This window comes from Pollicipes pollicipes, unplaced genomic scaffold (assembly GCF_011947565.3).
Source record: "Pollicipes pollicipes isolate AB1234 unplaced genomic scaffold, Ppol_2.1 Scaffold_821;HRSCAF=944_pilon_pilon_pilon, whole genome shotgun sequence".
Classification (NCBI taxonomy): domain Eukaryota; kingdom Metazoa; phylum Arthropoda; class Thecostraca; order Pollicipedomorpha; family Pollicipedidae; genus Pollicipes; species Pollicipes pollicipes.
Window position 1 is genome coordinate 19,850 of NW_023597072.1, and position 13,738 is coordinate 33,587.

The window sequence follows — 13,738 nt, forward strand, 5'->3', positions numbered from 1 at the left end:
ATTTTATTGATACACACAACTTAGTCCTGTTAAACAAAGGCAATAATACTTATCACCACTTACCCACTGGTACAGAAACAGCCATCGACCTGTCGCTGTGCTCTCCCTCAATAGCAACGTACTTTGATTGGACTGTTGAGGGAGATATACACGACAGCGACCATTTTCCAATTAAACTTTACACCACTTTTGACGCAACCGCTGACGAAGTTTTGCGATCCATACCCCGCTGGAATTTACGAAAAGCAGACTGGGCCAAATTTCAAGAACTTTGTTATGTGAACCGTGACTGTTATGAATCACCAGAGCAGGGTGTTGGCCTTATTACACATATTATTCATGCTGCAGCAACCGCGACAATTCCACTAACTAAAACGCCATCACGCCGCATCCCAGTACCATGGTGGACGACCGAAGTTAAGAACGCTATTGCGCGTCGGAAACGTGCTTTCCGCTGCTTTCGTCGCCACCATGATGTACCTCATCTTCTTGCCCGAAATTATGAGCGTGCTCGAACCAGACGAATTATAAGGAGTGCCAAACGTCATTCTTGGCAAGCATACATCCAGCAGTTCACTGCTGCTACTCCCCTAAGCCAGCTATGGGGACTGGTTCGGGCACTTTCCGGAAAACGCACCTCTATTTCATTGCCCACTTTACGCATTAATAACCAAATCATTTCGGCAACACCTCTTATCACCAATGCTCTTGCTGAAAGTCTTTCTCAGTGTAGCTCATCCGGAAATTACCGACCAGGATTTGTGGAAACTGCGCAAGCCCGTTTTCGTTTACATACTGATTGTTTTGTTTCCGATAACACCGAAGACTATAATTTACCATTTTCATTTCTAGAACTACAAAAGGCTATAAAATCCGCCGGCAACACCTCAGTTGGTCATGATCAGTTACACTATTCTTTTTTTCGTAATCTTTCAGAAGATATGCTTCGTTTTATATTGGCAGTTTTTAACGATTTGTGGTCAACCCATGTCTTTCCTGACGCCTGGAAAGACACCATCATTATTCCACTTGCAAAGCCAGGAAAAGACACCAAAGATCCATCAAATTATCGTCCCATTGCACTTACCAGCTGTCTAGGAAAACTTTTTGAGCGGATGGTGGTGAAGCGAATCTCTTGGATTGTAGAACGAGACTGCCTGCTTACAAAAAATCAATGTGGTTTCCGACACAATCGTAGCACAATAGACCATGTCATCAGACTTGAAACTGACATCAGACGTTCCTATAAACATCGACACAACACAACTGCTGTATTCCTGGATATTAGCCGAGCCTACGACATGGTCTTTAAACCTGCACTAATTTTCAAGCTCCACCAGTTAGGGTTTAAAGGCCATTTGGCACATTATCTTATTGGGTTTCTTTCCGGCATCAGACCATTTCGTGTGAGATGCAGATCCGCCGTTTCCGACACTCACCATCTAGAGAACGGCCTTCCACAAGGGAGCTGTATCTCACCGATTCTTTTCAATTTTATGATAAACGATTTATTTGACTCATTACCATCGGGTCATTTCCTCTTCACTTTTTGCGGATGATAGCGCCATCTGGTGCTCAGACACTGAATATGACCATTCGCTGCCACGGCTCCAAGTCGCCCTAAACAAGGTGCAGCAGTGGTCAGAGCGATACGGGTTCCGCTTCTCCGCTCCCAAATCTGCAGTTATGATTTTCGGCAAAAATATGCGTGGTACTCCCAATTTTCGGCTTCGACTAGATGGACACCACATTCCTTTCGTTTCGTCTTTCAAATTTCTTGGCATCGTACTTGACTCCCAGATTATCGATGCGACAGCACGTGGAGCATGTTCGCTCCAAATGCCTAAAAAGACTAAATTTATTTAGATGCATTTCCGGGTCAACATACGGTGCCGACCGCCAATCGTTATTACGTCTATACAGATCCTTAGTTCTTCCCATCATTGAATATGGCTCCGTGGTATATGCAGGAGGCAGCCAACACACTCTCAAACCACTATCCACCATACAAAATATGTTTTTGCGAGTTGCCCAAGGAGCTCTGCGTACTTCCCCGATTTCAGCGCTTGAAGTGGACGCGCATGTTATGCCTCTTGCCCTCCGACGAATGGAACACACATTGAGATACATCACAAAAGTGCGACAAAATCCCAGTCACCCAGCATTTAAATCCATACATGTCTTACCTCACATTCACCATAACTACGTAGGACCGGCAGAACGTCGCTCAGGACTTACAATAGCATCTCGAACCACTATCTACTGTACCACTCTTCAGTTTACTTTACCGCCTTCTTCCATGCCACCTGTTTTAATAGTACCACCATGGCAGTTAACCCCTCGGAAAGTTATGCTTCTTTTTGATGATCCCAAACGCATTTTCACAACAAGTTATGTTCAACAAACATTTAATCGTCTAATTTTCAACAATCAAAATAGCAGCTTTATTTACACCGATGGCTCCAAGGCCAATAACCACACCGGATGTGCAGTTATTTGCACTGAACATTGCCATAAAAACTGTCGGTTACCGGATGGCACCTCAGTATATTTGGCTGAATTATTTGCTCTTTTCCTTGCATTGCAACACATTCAACAACACACCCACAAAACGAAGCACAATAGTGATTTGTTCGGATTCAAAGACAGCTGTGCAATCTCTTATTGACCCAGACTTCACACACCACCTCCTTGTTAAATCGTCAATCTCTATCATATATTACATACACAGGATATGAATATCAAATATCTATGGATTCCAGGACATACAGGCATCATGGGCAATGAACGGGCTGACCAACTAGCCAAGGAAGCTTTGACAAACCAACACATCATGGAGATCCCTGCTGATCATGCATCTACAAAACATTCCATTCGCACAATGACAAAACAATTTTTGGCAACAACAATGGACCGATACTACCAGAACACAACTTCATGATATCAAACCAGACATTACACCTTGGCCATCAACGCATCGTAAAGACCGTCTGGAGGAGAAGGTGCTAGCCCGTTTACGAATCGGACACACTACACTCACACATAGTTACATATACTTAAGTCAACCTCGTCCTCACTGTCAGCCGTGCGATCATCCACTTTCGGTTAAACATATTGTTGTTGAGTGCACAAAATATCAACAGCACCGCAAAGATATGCAGGCTTTCTGTCGTAACCAAAATATCGAGTTTTCTTAAAAAAAACGTCCTTGGCGATGACCATCCTGAACTGCTTAACATTGTCTTTAACTTTCTCAGACTTGCCGGTTTGCTTCAAGCTTTGTAAATGTCAATAAACGTACACTTTTCTTCACATACATAATTACACCAATTTAAAATAACATCATCCAGGCGTGAAATGGTCTGAACAGGCCGAAACGCCTCAAACAAATAAATGAAATGAAAAGCGGGCTCCATCCGCCGCTCTCATCATGTGGGTTGCTTGACCCGGCACCCCCCACGCCGCCTGACTTGTCCGGGGCCGCCCGCGTGCGTCAGGCACAGGTGGGCTGCGGGCCCCCTGGGAGGCGAAGCTCGACCGGCCACCCAGCGCACGTGCGCGGTTGTGAGGTTGGAGGTTGGAGGTCGGTGCGCCAGGCGCATACATGTCTGCCCCACCGTTATCTGCTGTCGTTCGTCCCGTAGCCCTGGAATGACCATTTCTGGTAAAAGGGCTCGAATCCGAGCAACCAAACCATGGTTTCCTTCGAGCGAACCCTCATTGGCATAGCTTTTCATTGGCATTGGTAAGTTTCACGTTGGCATAGCTCCTTTGTCTAAATCGTGTTTCAAGCTTCAGCAGTATTCTACAAGCATTTTGACACGCCTGTTGTGTCAAAAACGCAAGGCAAATAGAGCGTATTTATTTCAAAGTGGTGGGCAGAGCCAAATCAAAATTATGAGCTAGTCAGAAGGATTTCGAGTAAACTGATATTACTCATCTGATGCTGATATTACTGATATACTGATATCACGCATGCGTCCAATGTGACAATAAATGAGAAATGCAACAAAGGTGGGATGCTCTTTTGAACTAGGAGCTCTGATCAAGCCCGCGCGCTCTTGCTTGGACGTTTTAGAAGAAGCGATAGCGTACAACTTGCCTACAACAAAATAATGGCGCTGTACAATCGCCACGATTCGCCTAGCTGAGCGCAGCCGCGCTGCTGCGGGATGTACCGCAGAGCCAGTTAGCGTTCCACTTAACTTTGCAAAGGTACCGGAGTGTCCTTTCGACCGCTTCGCTTCACAACGCCATTCTCGTGCAATTCGCACAAGCACCAGCGCTCGATGGCTCCTGGGAGTTAAAGGTCTGGGCTAGAGCTTGTTATAATCCGCTGTTCCAGTCGCAATCCCCCCCGACAGCCGTCGCTCCGCCTCACATGTTACGAATCCTCGCTAGGCTGCGCGTCTCCCGGCCGTCCGCCGGCCCAACTGGCCGGTCACGTGATCGCCCGCCTGGGGCGTACGCAGAGGCGTACTGTGCTCGGGTCACCGGGCGGGTAAGAGTACAATCGCACACAGCCGGCCACGCAGAGACGTACTGTGCTCGGGTCACCGGGCGGGTAAGAGCACATCGCACACAGCCGGCCACGCAGAGACGTACTGTGCTCGGGTCACCGGGCGGGAAAGAGCACACCGCACACAGCCGGCCACGCAGAGACGTACTGTGCTCGGGTCACCGGGCGGGTAACAGCACAGCGCACACAGCCGGTGGCTAAGCAACAGTGGAGTGTTAGCTTTTCTTGAAGCACGATGCGTTGCATTAATGACATTTCCTTTACGCAGGACGAGTGGAGGAACAAAGCTGCTCTAACAGGCAGTTTCCAGGACCTTTCCAGAGAAAAGCGCTTTACTAGTGGTTGAAGTTCCTTGCGCTGTTCGATGTTTTACGTCTGAGATGATGTTTCTTATACGGCCATAGTCAAATTCCTGTAACGTCATTGTGTGAACCATTGTGCAAAACGCATCAGCTGAATCGTTGCATCAATGTAAATTAGAAGCCATTGCATTTGTAGCTTGGCAGAAGAACTTATTGGTGTTATAGCTTGTGGACTGCTTGAACGAGATTCTCAACGTGCAGTGGGCGCCTTGTTTCGCAAGCGGTTCGATCGGCAACATTTCCAGAATGCCGAAGTTAAAGCACTGATTTTTCCCAGTTGAAAGACTTTACAAGACGGCACAAAAAATCCCGTTCGCATATATTACAGCAGGTCGGTCCATGTTCTCCTCTGGCCGGCCGCCGCGGGTACCGGTCCGGCGGCGCGATCCGATAGCTCGAGCGTACATGCACGGCCCGAGGACTCAGGGGTCATATATGGCGCTGATCAACGCCACCAATGTGGCGCTTCGGCTGGTGAACACCGGCTGTAGCCATTCTGCGATAGTCCCCGACGCCGAATCCTTCTTCGCATTTCAGCGATGTTACCAGCTGCTGGTATTCAACCGGTTGTCCGTATTTATGAGCAATTTTTAACAAACAACAACGGCAATATATAAGCACCTCTCAATGCAGTCTAGGCAGAATTATGCTACGTGGGAAATTACCCCGCGTTAGCCACATGTTGTAACCCACTCGCGAGCCTGCGCGCAAACATTCTAGAGGATCACATCATCTCGGATACACATCTTGCCTTAACATTCTCTACAGCAGTACCAACGTCATCTCCAATGACTCATGCTGGTCTTGCGTCATCTCACCTGTTCCGTGAAAGGTGAGATGCAGGACGTAGCTCATACAAACCATTACGTGCCTAGCCCCTGCCTCATTCCGACTCGAAGGTGGCGACTGAATGATTACTAACATGAGGCCAATATCGGTTGTAAATGAATCCAGCTCATCTTATATTTGCAACGGCATTCGTTGGCCACAGGAATTATACGATTTGGTTGAATTCACTCTGCGAAGTCAGTCTCTCTTTTCATTTCCTCCTTTATTGTATCAGCGGGAACTTACCTGGGCCCACGAGATAGCAAGTGCAGCACACGCGTAAATCGGGTGATGTTAGCTTTTAAAATGTGCAGTGTTATTTGTTAATTATCAAAATACTCCAATTTGCCTTATTTGCTGGGTTGTTCGTTTTGGTGTCGACCAACCCAAGGAATGCAATCCAAGAGCTGTATGACTTACCACCGTGCATGTAAGTGCAAACGAGAGCTTAATATAAATTGCACTGTCGATGGTAGGACACTTCATTGTCAATAAGCTAACGATGTTCTGTTTGTGATACTTACCTGTTTCGGGCATCGTAATGTAAAGAGAAAGAGGGGAGAAAGAGAGAGAGAGGGGGAGAAAGAGTGAGAGAGAGAGAGAAGAGAGAGAGAGAGAAAGAGAGAGAGAGAGAGAGAGAGAGAGAGATAGAGAGAGAAGAGAGAGAAGAGGGGAGAGGAGGAGAGAGAGAGAGAGAGAGAGAGAGAGAGAGAGAGAAGTTACAAAAACAAATTTATTACTCACTTGTAAGAACTAGCAATCTAAGCGTAAGGACAAATCCGCAGGTTGCAATTTTTGCGAATCAGGTTTGATGGCGTCAGAGCTTTACTACGACACGGTTTACGACGGGATTGAATTTATAATTTCATATTCCACACGAATTTGACGGACCGAAAGCGACAAAGAGACAACAGTCAGGAAAGGGTCCTTTAAATACCGAATTGAGGCTGAAAGCAAGAAAAGAGACAAAACGATAAATGACACCACTTTGAATACTACCAAGGACAACATGGGCTACAAATTTAAATCATACAAATCTCTCACTGAACAATTTTTTCAGCAAAATCAATAGCAACTTCAGATGGATTCCATCAAGTAGCCTGGACGTTTGAAACACCATACTTTAAACCCCGCCCCTACAAAGGGTCAAGGCCATCCTCCCCGCGAGGTTTCCCAGAACAATTTTAAAAGACTTTTGAGCACGGTACCGTTTTGCTTCTGGGTTAATGCGATTTATACCTGGTGTGAAAGCTAGAAGAGCTCATGATGTGAACAGATTATATCTATGACGTTTTTCTCGAGGGTCACTTTGATTTCATTGCACTCAAAAGCGACCAATAACGTGTTCTTGTTTATTGCAGGAATTGCTCTGTGCCCAACTTGCATGGACTGCTTCCATAAATTTGATCATGCTTAAGCACATTAATATCGTTCTGGCTGTTTTTGAAAGGTCGGTTCATCCAAGTTCAAGCTAAGTCAAAACTTTACTTCTGTGACGTGACTTCCTCTTTTCAATGCAATGCAATTTGTTACTTGTTATCACATATGTTACAGATTTGAAAGGCTTTCTCAATGCCTTTTCCCCCATTAACTTAGCTAGCTTACTTTTTTACAGCCGGACGGGTCCAGCACGACAGTCGCATGCGCCCTTTGGCCTGACATGATATCGTAGGTCATCTTTGATGTCTACTAGCGCCCATGTCATAAGGCTTATTAAGAGCTATTCAACGACGTAGTGGCAATTCTGCATTTTCGTAGCATGTTTGGTTCTTGCGGTAATAGGAGACGTCTTCAAAGTGCTTATTCGACCACTCTGACTTGATCTGAATTTCCAAAGATCACGCTCATCGCCGTTCAGCCACATCTATCTGATGCAGTTTTGCGAGAGCTTCACAATGTCGTTTTCCGTGTGGCTCTAGCTCGCTGAGCTTTTTTTAGATTGATAGGACCTCTTGAGGTCCATCATCATGGAGTAAATTTGACGAAACATATTTCCGGGACGAGGATTAATTCCTGTTAAGGTGGCTGAAATGCCCAGAAGCTAGCAATCTTGCATTAATAATGCATAAATCACATTCATTCTGATCTTGCCAGCAATGTTGCTTGAGTCAAGGGCGATATAGTACAATCATTACGTGTCTGATGTAGATCGCCCCGCATACTGCAAACCGCAGAGAGAGTGCTCCGCATTTGTATGTGTTTTGAACCGATGCAACTGCTTTTTAATGATAAAGTGCAGTGCATAGCCGTGCCATCTTTCATGCTTAAGACTTCCTTGTTTTTTTAGCTTGTTGCCTGCAAACTTGTGCAGACTATTCAAGGTCACCTAGGCATGTACGACGCCATGGAAACGTCACGCGAAGTCTCCGCCTCAATAGCTATGTAGTTTCTCAAGATTAAGAAAAATATGATTCAGCGAATTATTCGTGTTGCCGCATGTCAGCACGATGCATGACACCAACGAAACATTCTCTGACCTTCATCTTGTTGTATCCGTTGAGGCACAAGTTTCGGACACGAAGTAGTGTTTTGTGCTGCATATTATAGGAATTTGGGCATCGGTCCTTGTCATGACGGAAATACGTGACTGCCTTATATACGTGAAATATAGTGAAATACTGTCTACGCGGATGCCAGGAAAAATATAGCGTCATGGACAGGTACAACAACACCACTAGAAATTGCCAAAACACAAGCACATAGCGATATTGGGGTTCAACAAACACGCAGTAACAAACGCCATCACCTCCCGTCCGGTTAAGTACTACAGTGAGTCAGCCCATCTACGGTAGTGGCAATTCTGGCGCAGCCAGTGTGGCAGCGGCTCTGGCGTCACAAGACGTTCCATGACGTAATCAAGTGGTGATGTGGCTGAGGAACATATCTAATAGGTAGTGAACGTTTGTCATCTAGAGCAGTCCTTTGCACACTAAATAATCCAAAGTTGTAAAGGAGCTTATTGTATCAGTTTAATGGGTGCCCGAATATCTTCAAACGTGAGTCTTCTTTTTTTAAGTCATAGGGTGGATTAGTAAACAGTTATATCGTTCTGGATGCTGTCCCGCCGGGTTTGCATGGTGCTTGCACAAATTGTAGTTCAACAAGCAGTTCCGAAACATTGATTTCCTTGCAATTCTTTGGAAGGTCAAAGACCCGCTACTTTGCAAGGCTTTAGCTTAACTTATCTCAGCACCAAATCTGTAAGATCCCTTTGCACCGGACGTCTGGACGGTTTAAGTAAACTCTGAGTGAGCGCTCGATAACATTTATGTTCTAACACATATAATCCAAACCAATTTGATCGGCATTGAATTTCTGGGCCAGCGTTCGTGTTAGCAGCGTTTTTTGGTAATAGCTTAACGTGCTGGCATGCGCAGCAGGGTCCTTTTTTGCGCCTCTTTTACAGGAATTGCAGGAGTTTACCGACTGCAGGCCAGCCTAGTCGGGTACAAACAGCGAGCGCCTAAAGTGACTTTAGCTCACCATGCCACAGGGGGGGGGGGGGGGCAGGGGTGCTGAAGCCGGGACGCTCTAACCAACCAAAGCCAACTTCGGTATCGCACCAGGCTGAAATGGGGACGAACGGAGTCTCCCCAACGTTCCGTGTGATGTGTGACACGTAACGTTATAGCCAACATGCCTATAACGGAAGTAGTACATGGTTTATCCCCCAATGCTCGTAGATGTGATCACCGTCAGGATTCATCGCTTTTGTGGTCTCTGATTTTGGCGCTACTTTCATATAATACTAAACATGCAGCCAGATTTTCGAAAGGTAAGCAAAGTTCAACCATACGATGGCTGCCATGCCTTGCCTTCTCATAACCCTATTGTGCCAGCTCATGCAGCTGAAGATCTTTCCAAGGCATGCCAACCGGAACAGTGCATATATAGGCCTTTCCACAGCGAACTGTGCCTATTTCCAATCATCCTCGCCAGCAGTGCTTTCATCCGCCGTCACTGCAGTGTGATGCGCTGCGCCCACCGGCGCTTCGCTCTTGCGCGCGAGAGCTGGTCAGCTGGTTGCCGGTAGCCTCCTGCCCGGATCGCTGACCTGGCTCGGGTCGGGATGGCCTGAAGGCCTGCCGAGCGCTGGTCCGGATGCGGCCGCAGCCAGGTCCGGCACAGGGAGGAACCTCGTTGACCTGGCTTCGGGTCGGGAGGCGCTGAAGGCCTGCCGAGCCCGAGGCGGCTGGTCCGGATGCGGCCCGCAGCCAGGTCCGGCACAGCGAGGAACCTATCTTGCCCTCCCTGTACCCGGACGCTCACGCCTCCGAAGGTTGTGTAAGCTGCACCGTAGCGTGTGTCTCGCCGGGAGAAGCTGTTAGGCTCACTTAGCGAGCATCCGGTGGTCTCCTGGCCTCGGCAGTGCACACGGCCGTGCCGAGGCTTGGGGTGCGGTCGGGCAGCGTGAAGCCGATTACAACGCAGTTAAGGTAACCAGAACCGCCCGCACGCCACAACTGCAATGCAGGTCAGCATGCGAGTGAAGTGGCTGACATGTCGCTCGACCTGCTGCAAGGCATCCAGAAGTTCGAGGTGCCGCACATCAAAGGCCAGCTGGTGCAGATACGGATCGGCCTCAACACGGGGCCGTGCGTGGCAGGTACGTCTGGCGTGGCGCGGTGACACTGTCGAGGGGTGCGCACCCCCAAACAGGCATCGACGAGCTTGCATATGTATAAAAATATATTACATACATATATGCATGTATATGTATATATATACATATATATATATATATATATATATATATATATATGGTGTGTTTGTGTGTGGTGTGTGTGTGTGTGTGTGTGTGTGTGTGTGTGTGTGTGTGGGTGTGGTGTGTGTGTGTGTGTGGTGTTGGTGTGTGTGTGTGTGTGTGTGGTGGTTGGTGTGTGTGTGTGTGTGTGGTGTGTGTGTGGTGGTGTTGTGGTGTTGGTGGTGTGTGTGTGTGTGTGTTGTGTGTGTGTGTGTGTGTGTGTGTGTGTGTGTGTGTGTGTGTGTGTGTGGTGTGTGTGTGTTGTGTGGTGTGATGTATGTATATAACTACTATTTTTCCATGAGATGTCAGCGTTACGTTTTTGTTAGGAATGAATTAACCGTTCTTGAAAATTGGTCATGTGGTTAGGTTACACTTGTTAGCTACCCTTGCAGTACATCACAAGGGATTTTTATTTCGTTGTGAAGTCAGCAGTGTTCCACAAGTGCTTCGGGATGCAAAGACGTTTCTTTGAATTTTCACCGCAGCTTGCTTAGTTAACTCTCAAGAACAGAAATAACGGACTTGTCTCACTTGCATCTTAAAAGCTTTTTACAAATGGGTGCCCTATCGATGCGGCGGAGCAGTCAGAGTTCATTTCCCCTCAAGCTGGAAAATATTGGACGTGAAGTCTTTGATGCCTGCTGTAGGACCGAAGGAATACGCCGATGGACCCATACGTCCTACTCTTCGATGAACATGGTGTCAGTGGCTGCAACCTGACTGCAGCGTAACTCTGAGACTAACTCTGAGGCTAACTCTGAGGCTAACTCTTAGGCACAAATTTAGTCAAATGTCACCGCTGATCCACTCAGCCATATTAATGCATTATGGTGGCCTCGTGGGGTATGTGTTACTTCAGCTGCAGGTGTTTTGTTCGATATAGACGGAGGTTGGTTAATGAGCTGACAGTTTGATGCGTGTCATGTCGTGACCCGAATGGCATGTCAGGAATGCACTGACCCAGTCCCTGAGCCTCTGGCTGAGCGTTTTCCGTCCTGTCTTGGCGTCCAACGTCGCCGACCTCGCGCCTGGGCTCCCTCTGCCTCTGACCGTGCTGCCGGTGACCTCCGGACAGGTGTGGTGGGCACCAAGATGCCTCGTACTGCCTGTTTGGTGACACCATCAACGTGGCATCGCGCCATGGAGTCGACCGGACTTTCGTGAGTTGACAAGACGTTCATCGTGGTGTTCCTTGGTTTAGCGCCAGGTTGACGACTTGGCCTTTTTCTGCACGGGTTTGAGTTGGGTTATGTTGTTGCGATGTTTCTATGCGAATGTGAAAGAAGTGCGCGTTGAGTAAGGAGCTTCACGGAATGCTAACTTGCGTCTGTTTCGACTCTTTGACATGTAGTAATTATATGCTGTATTTGGAAAATGTACTACATATTGCAGATGACTTGTGTCGCGATGCTTACTGACCGCAAAACGCCAGTGCACTCTATTTCTCATAAAGGTACTCATTTTCCAGACGCATTACTCATTGGAAGCGTGCCCAGCGTCTGAATGCACTGTCGGGACACTTTCCATTTTCCAGCACAAATGGTGCACGTCAGCGACACCACGCACGAGCTCCTGGCCAAGACTGGCGGATATAAGCTTGAATTTAGAGAGGATGTCGAAATCAAGGTGAGCTCTCCCTTTCGGTTCGGTACGATTCCCAGCACACGGGCTTGCGGCAGTGTGATATAGTCATGACAGGGCAGCAACCGATTACCACACATGGAAACTCGTTTTTGGGCGCAGGATGCAATTGGCACTCAGCATGCTTTTCAGCAGACTTGCCCACAGATTTTAAAAGACTTGAAAGACTTTCCAGAAGTGGTCGCCAGTGGCTTGTGCTAGACAAAACTCAATATTTGAACACGGATGTGAGGGCAGGTACTATATCTCGGCCACTGACACGCACGTTAATCTCAGACTTGCTCTGTTACATGTATTGCGACAAAGCCCTTCAAACATGACGGGTAAAGGAAATTCGTGATGATTTCTACGGAAAAGATGGATTGAAAAGCTGCTTGATGGAAGATATGGGTTGAAAAGCTCCTTGACGGAAGAGATGGGTTGGAATAGCTTTTTGATGGAAGAGATGCCTGCGAACCACTCAAGTTCTGTCATAAGAATATGATCACTGAGCGTAGGAACAAGCCAGTTAAGATTTATGTGCTTTCATTTGGAGGACCCCCTGTGAGTGCTAGCGCGTTGAACTTAAAAGGGGTAGGGTCTACCGGCGGAAGTGCTTTTGACCTATTGTGTGCTAGGTGATTTAAATATATCCCAAAATGAAAACAAATGCGACCATACGGACGATTTCACCACATCCATTTTACATGTCATCTATTGATCGTTTTCCATTTTCGTAAGCTGTTAGGTGTATTTGCGAGGAAAATTATTTACATAGATAAGACAGTAGTAATAGCCTCATTCACTTCTGTTATTGTTTCGATAAAGGCACGTTGCCGAAATATCAGCACCCCTATATCTCCATTCTCCTGGTTTTTCTCCGAGGAGTGAGACTATTACTACTGTCTTACTTATAGAATTACCTGCAGCAGTGAAGGCAGTAGAAATGTTTGGTTTCTTGTGCAAGGAAAAATGTCACGTCAGTTGTGCCACATGAAGATGAAGAACAGGGTGGTGCAAATATCGCATCCAGTTCCTAGCATTTTACGTCAAGCATACCAATGAGGTACGGTGTCCCTTTGGCGGAGGAAAAACGTGGGATTAGCATCTCGGGTGCTCCCCAGAAAAGAAGACATGGCCGAGACGTGGTGTGCGGATGGCTTCCGTCACAAGGCAGCTCTGTTTGCAGGGAAAGGGCTCAATGCCCACTTACTGGCTGCTGGAGAAGGTGGGAGGCATCAGCCGCGCGTTGGAGATCAACACCCCAGGCTTCTTTGACGCCAACCAGCTGCCTGAGTTCATGAACCGTGACCTCTACAATCAGGATTAAGCCAGCCTGCAAGTCTGATGAACAGGGAATTTCATACGCTGAGCAAAGATGGGGCGACGATTAACACGGTGGTATGAGGGAGAACGTTTGCCCCTCGATCTTGCTGATACAAACAGAGGCAATCAACTCTAAGTCCGGCGGCGACGCCACGGTTTGATGTGCAGGTCGCGACCAACACTCGTACCTGTCCAGAGTGTAACACGCTGTAGATGTTTAAGGAAGCTTGGGACCACTTGTTTAAGATGAGGTGCTAGTCACGTGACTCATAGTACCCATATGTGTATTGGAGTGTTTTGCAACCATCATGATCTGCAGTGAGATAGTCTGTTTAC

The 13,738-nt window shown here is 47.2% G+C and overlaps 1 protein-coding gene across 1 annotated transcript in view; it reads left to right on the forward strand.

The window, feature by feature from the left end:
- The window catches only part of LOC119114489 (atrial natriuretic peptide receptor 1-like), a 30,562-nt gene extending 18,937 nt beyond the window's left edge, over nucleotides 1–11,625 (forward strand). Inside the window, 3 exon segments of the mRNA XM_037238599.1 lie at nucleotides 10,184–10,315; nucleotides 11,532–11,552; nucleotides 11,555–11,625. Of these exon segments, the coding sequence (XP_037094494.1) occupies nucleotides 10,184–10,315; nucleotides 11,532–11,552; nucleotides 11,555–11,625 (224 nt within the window).
- Nucleotides 11,626–13,738: the final 2,113 nt, after the last annotated feature.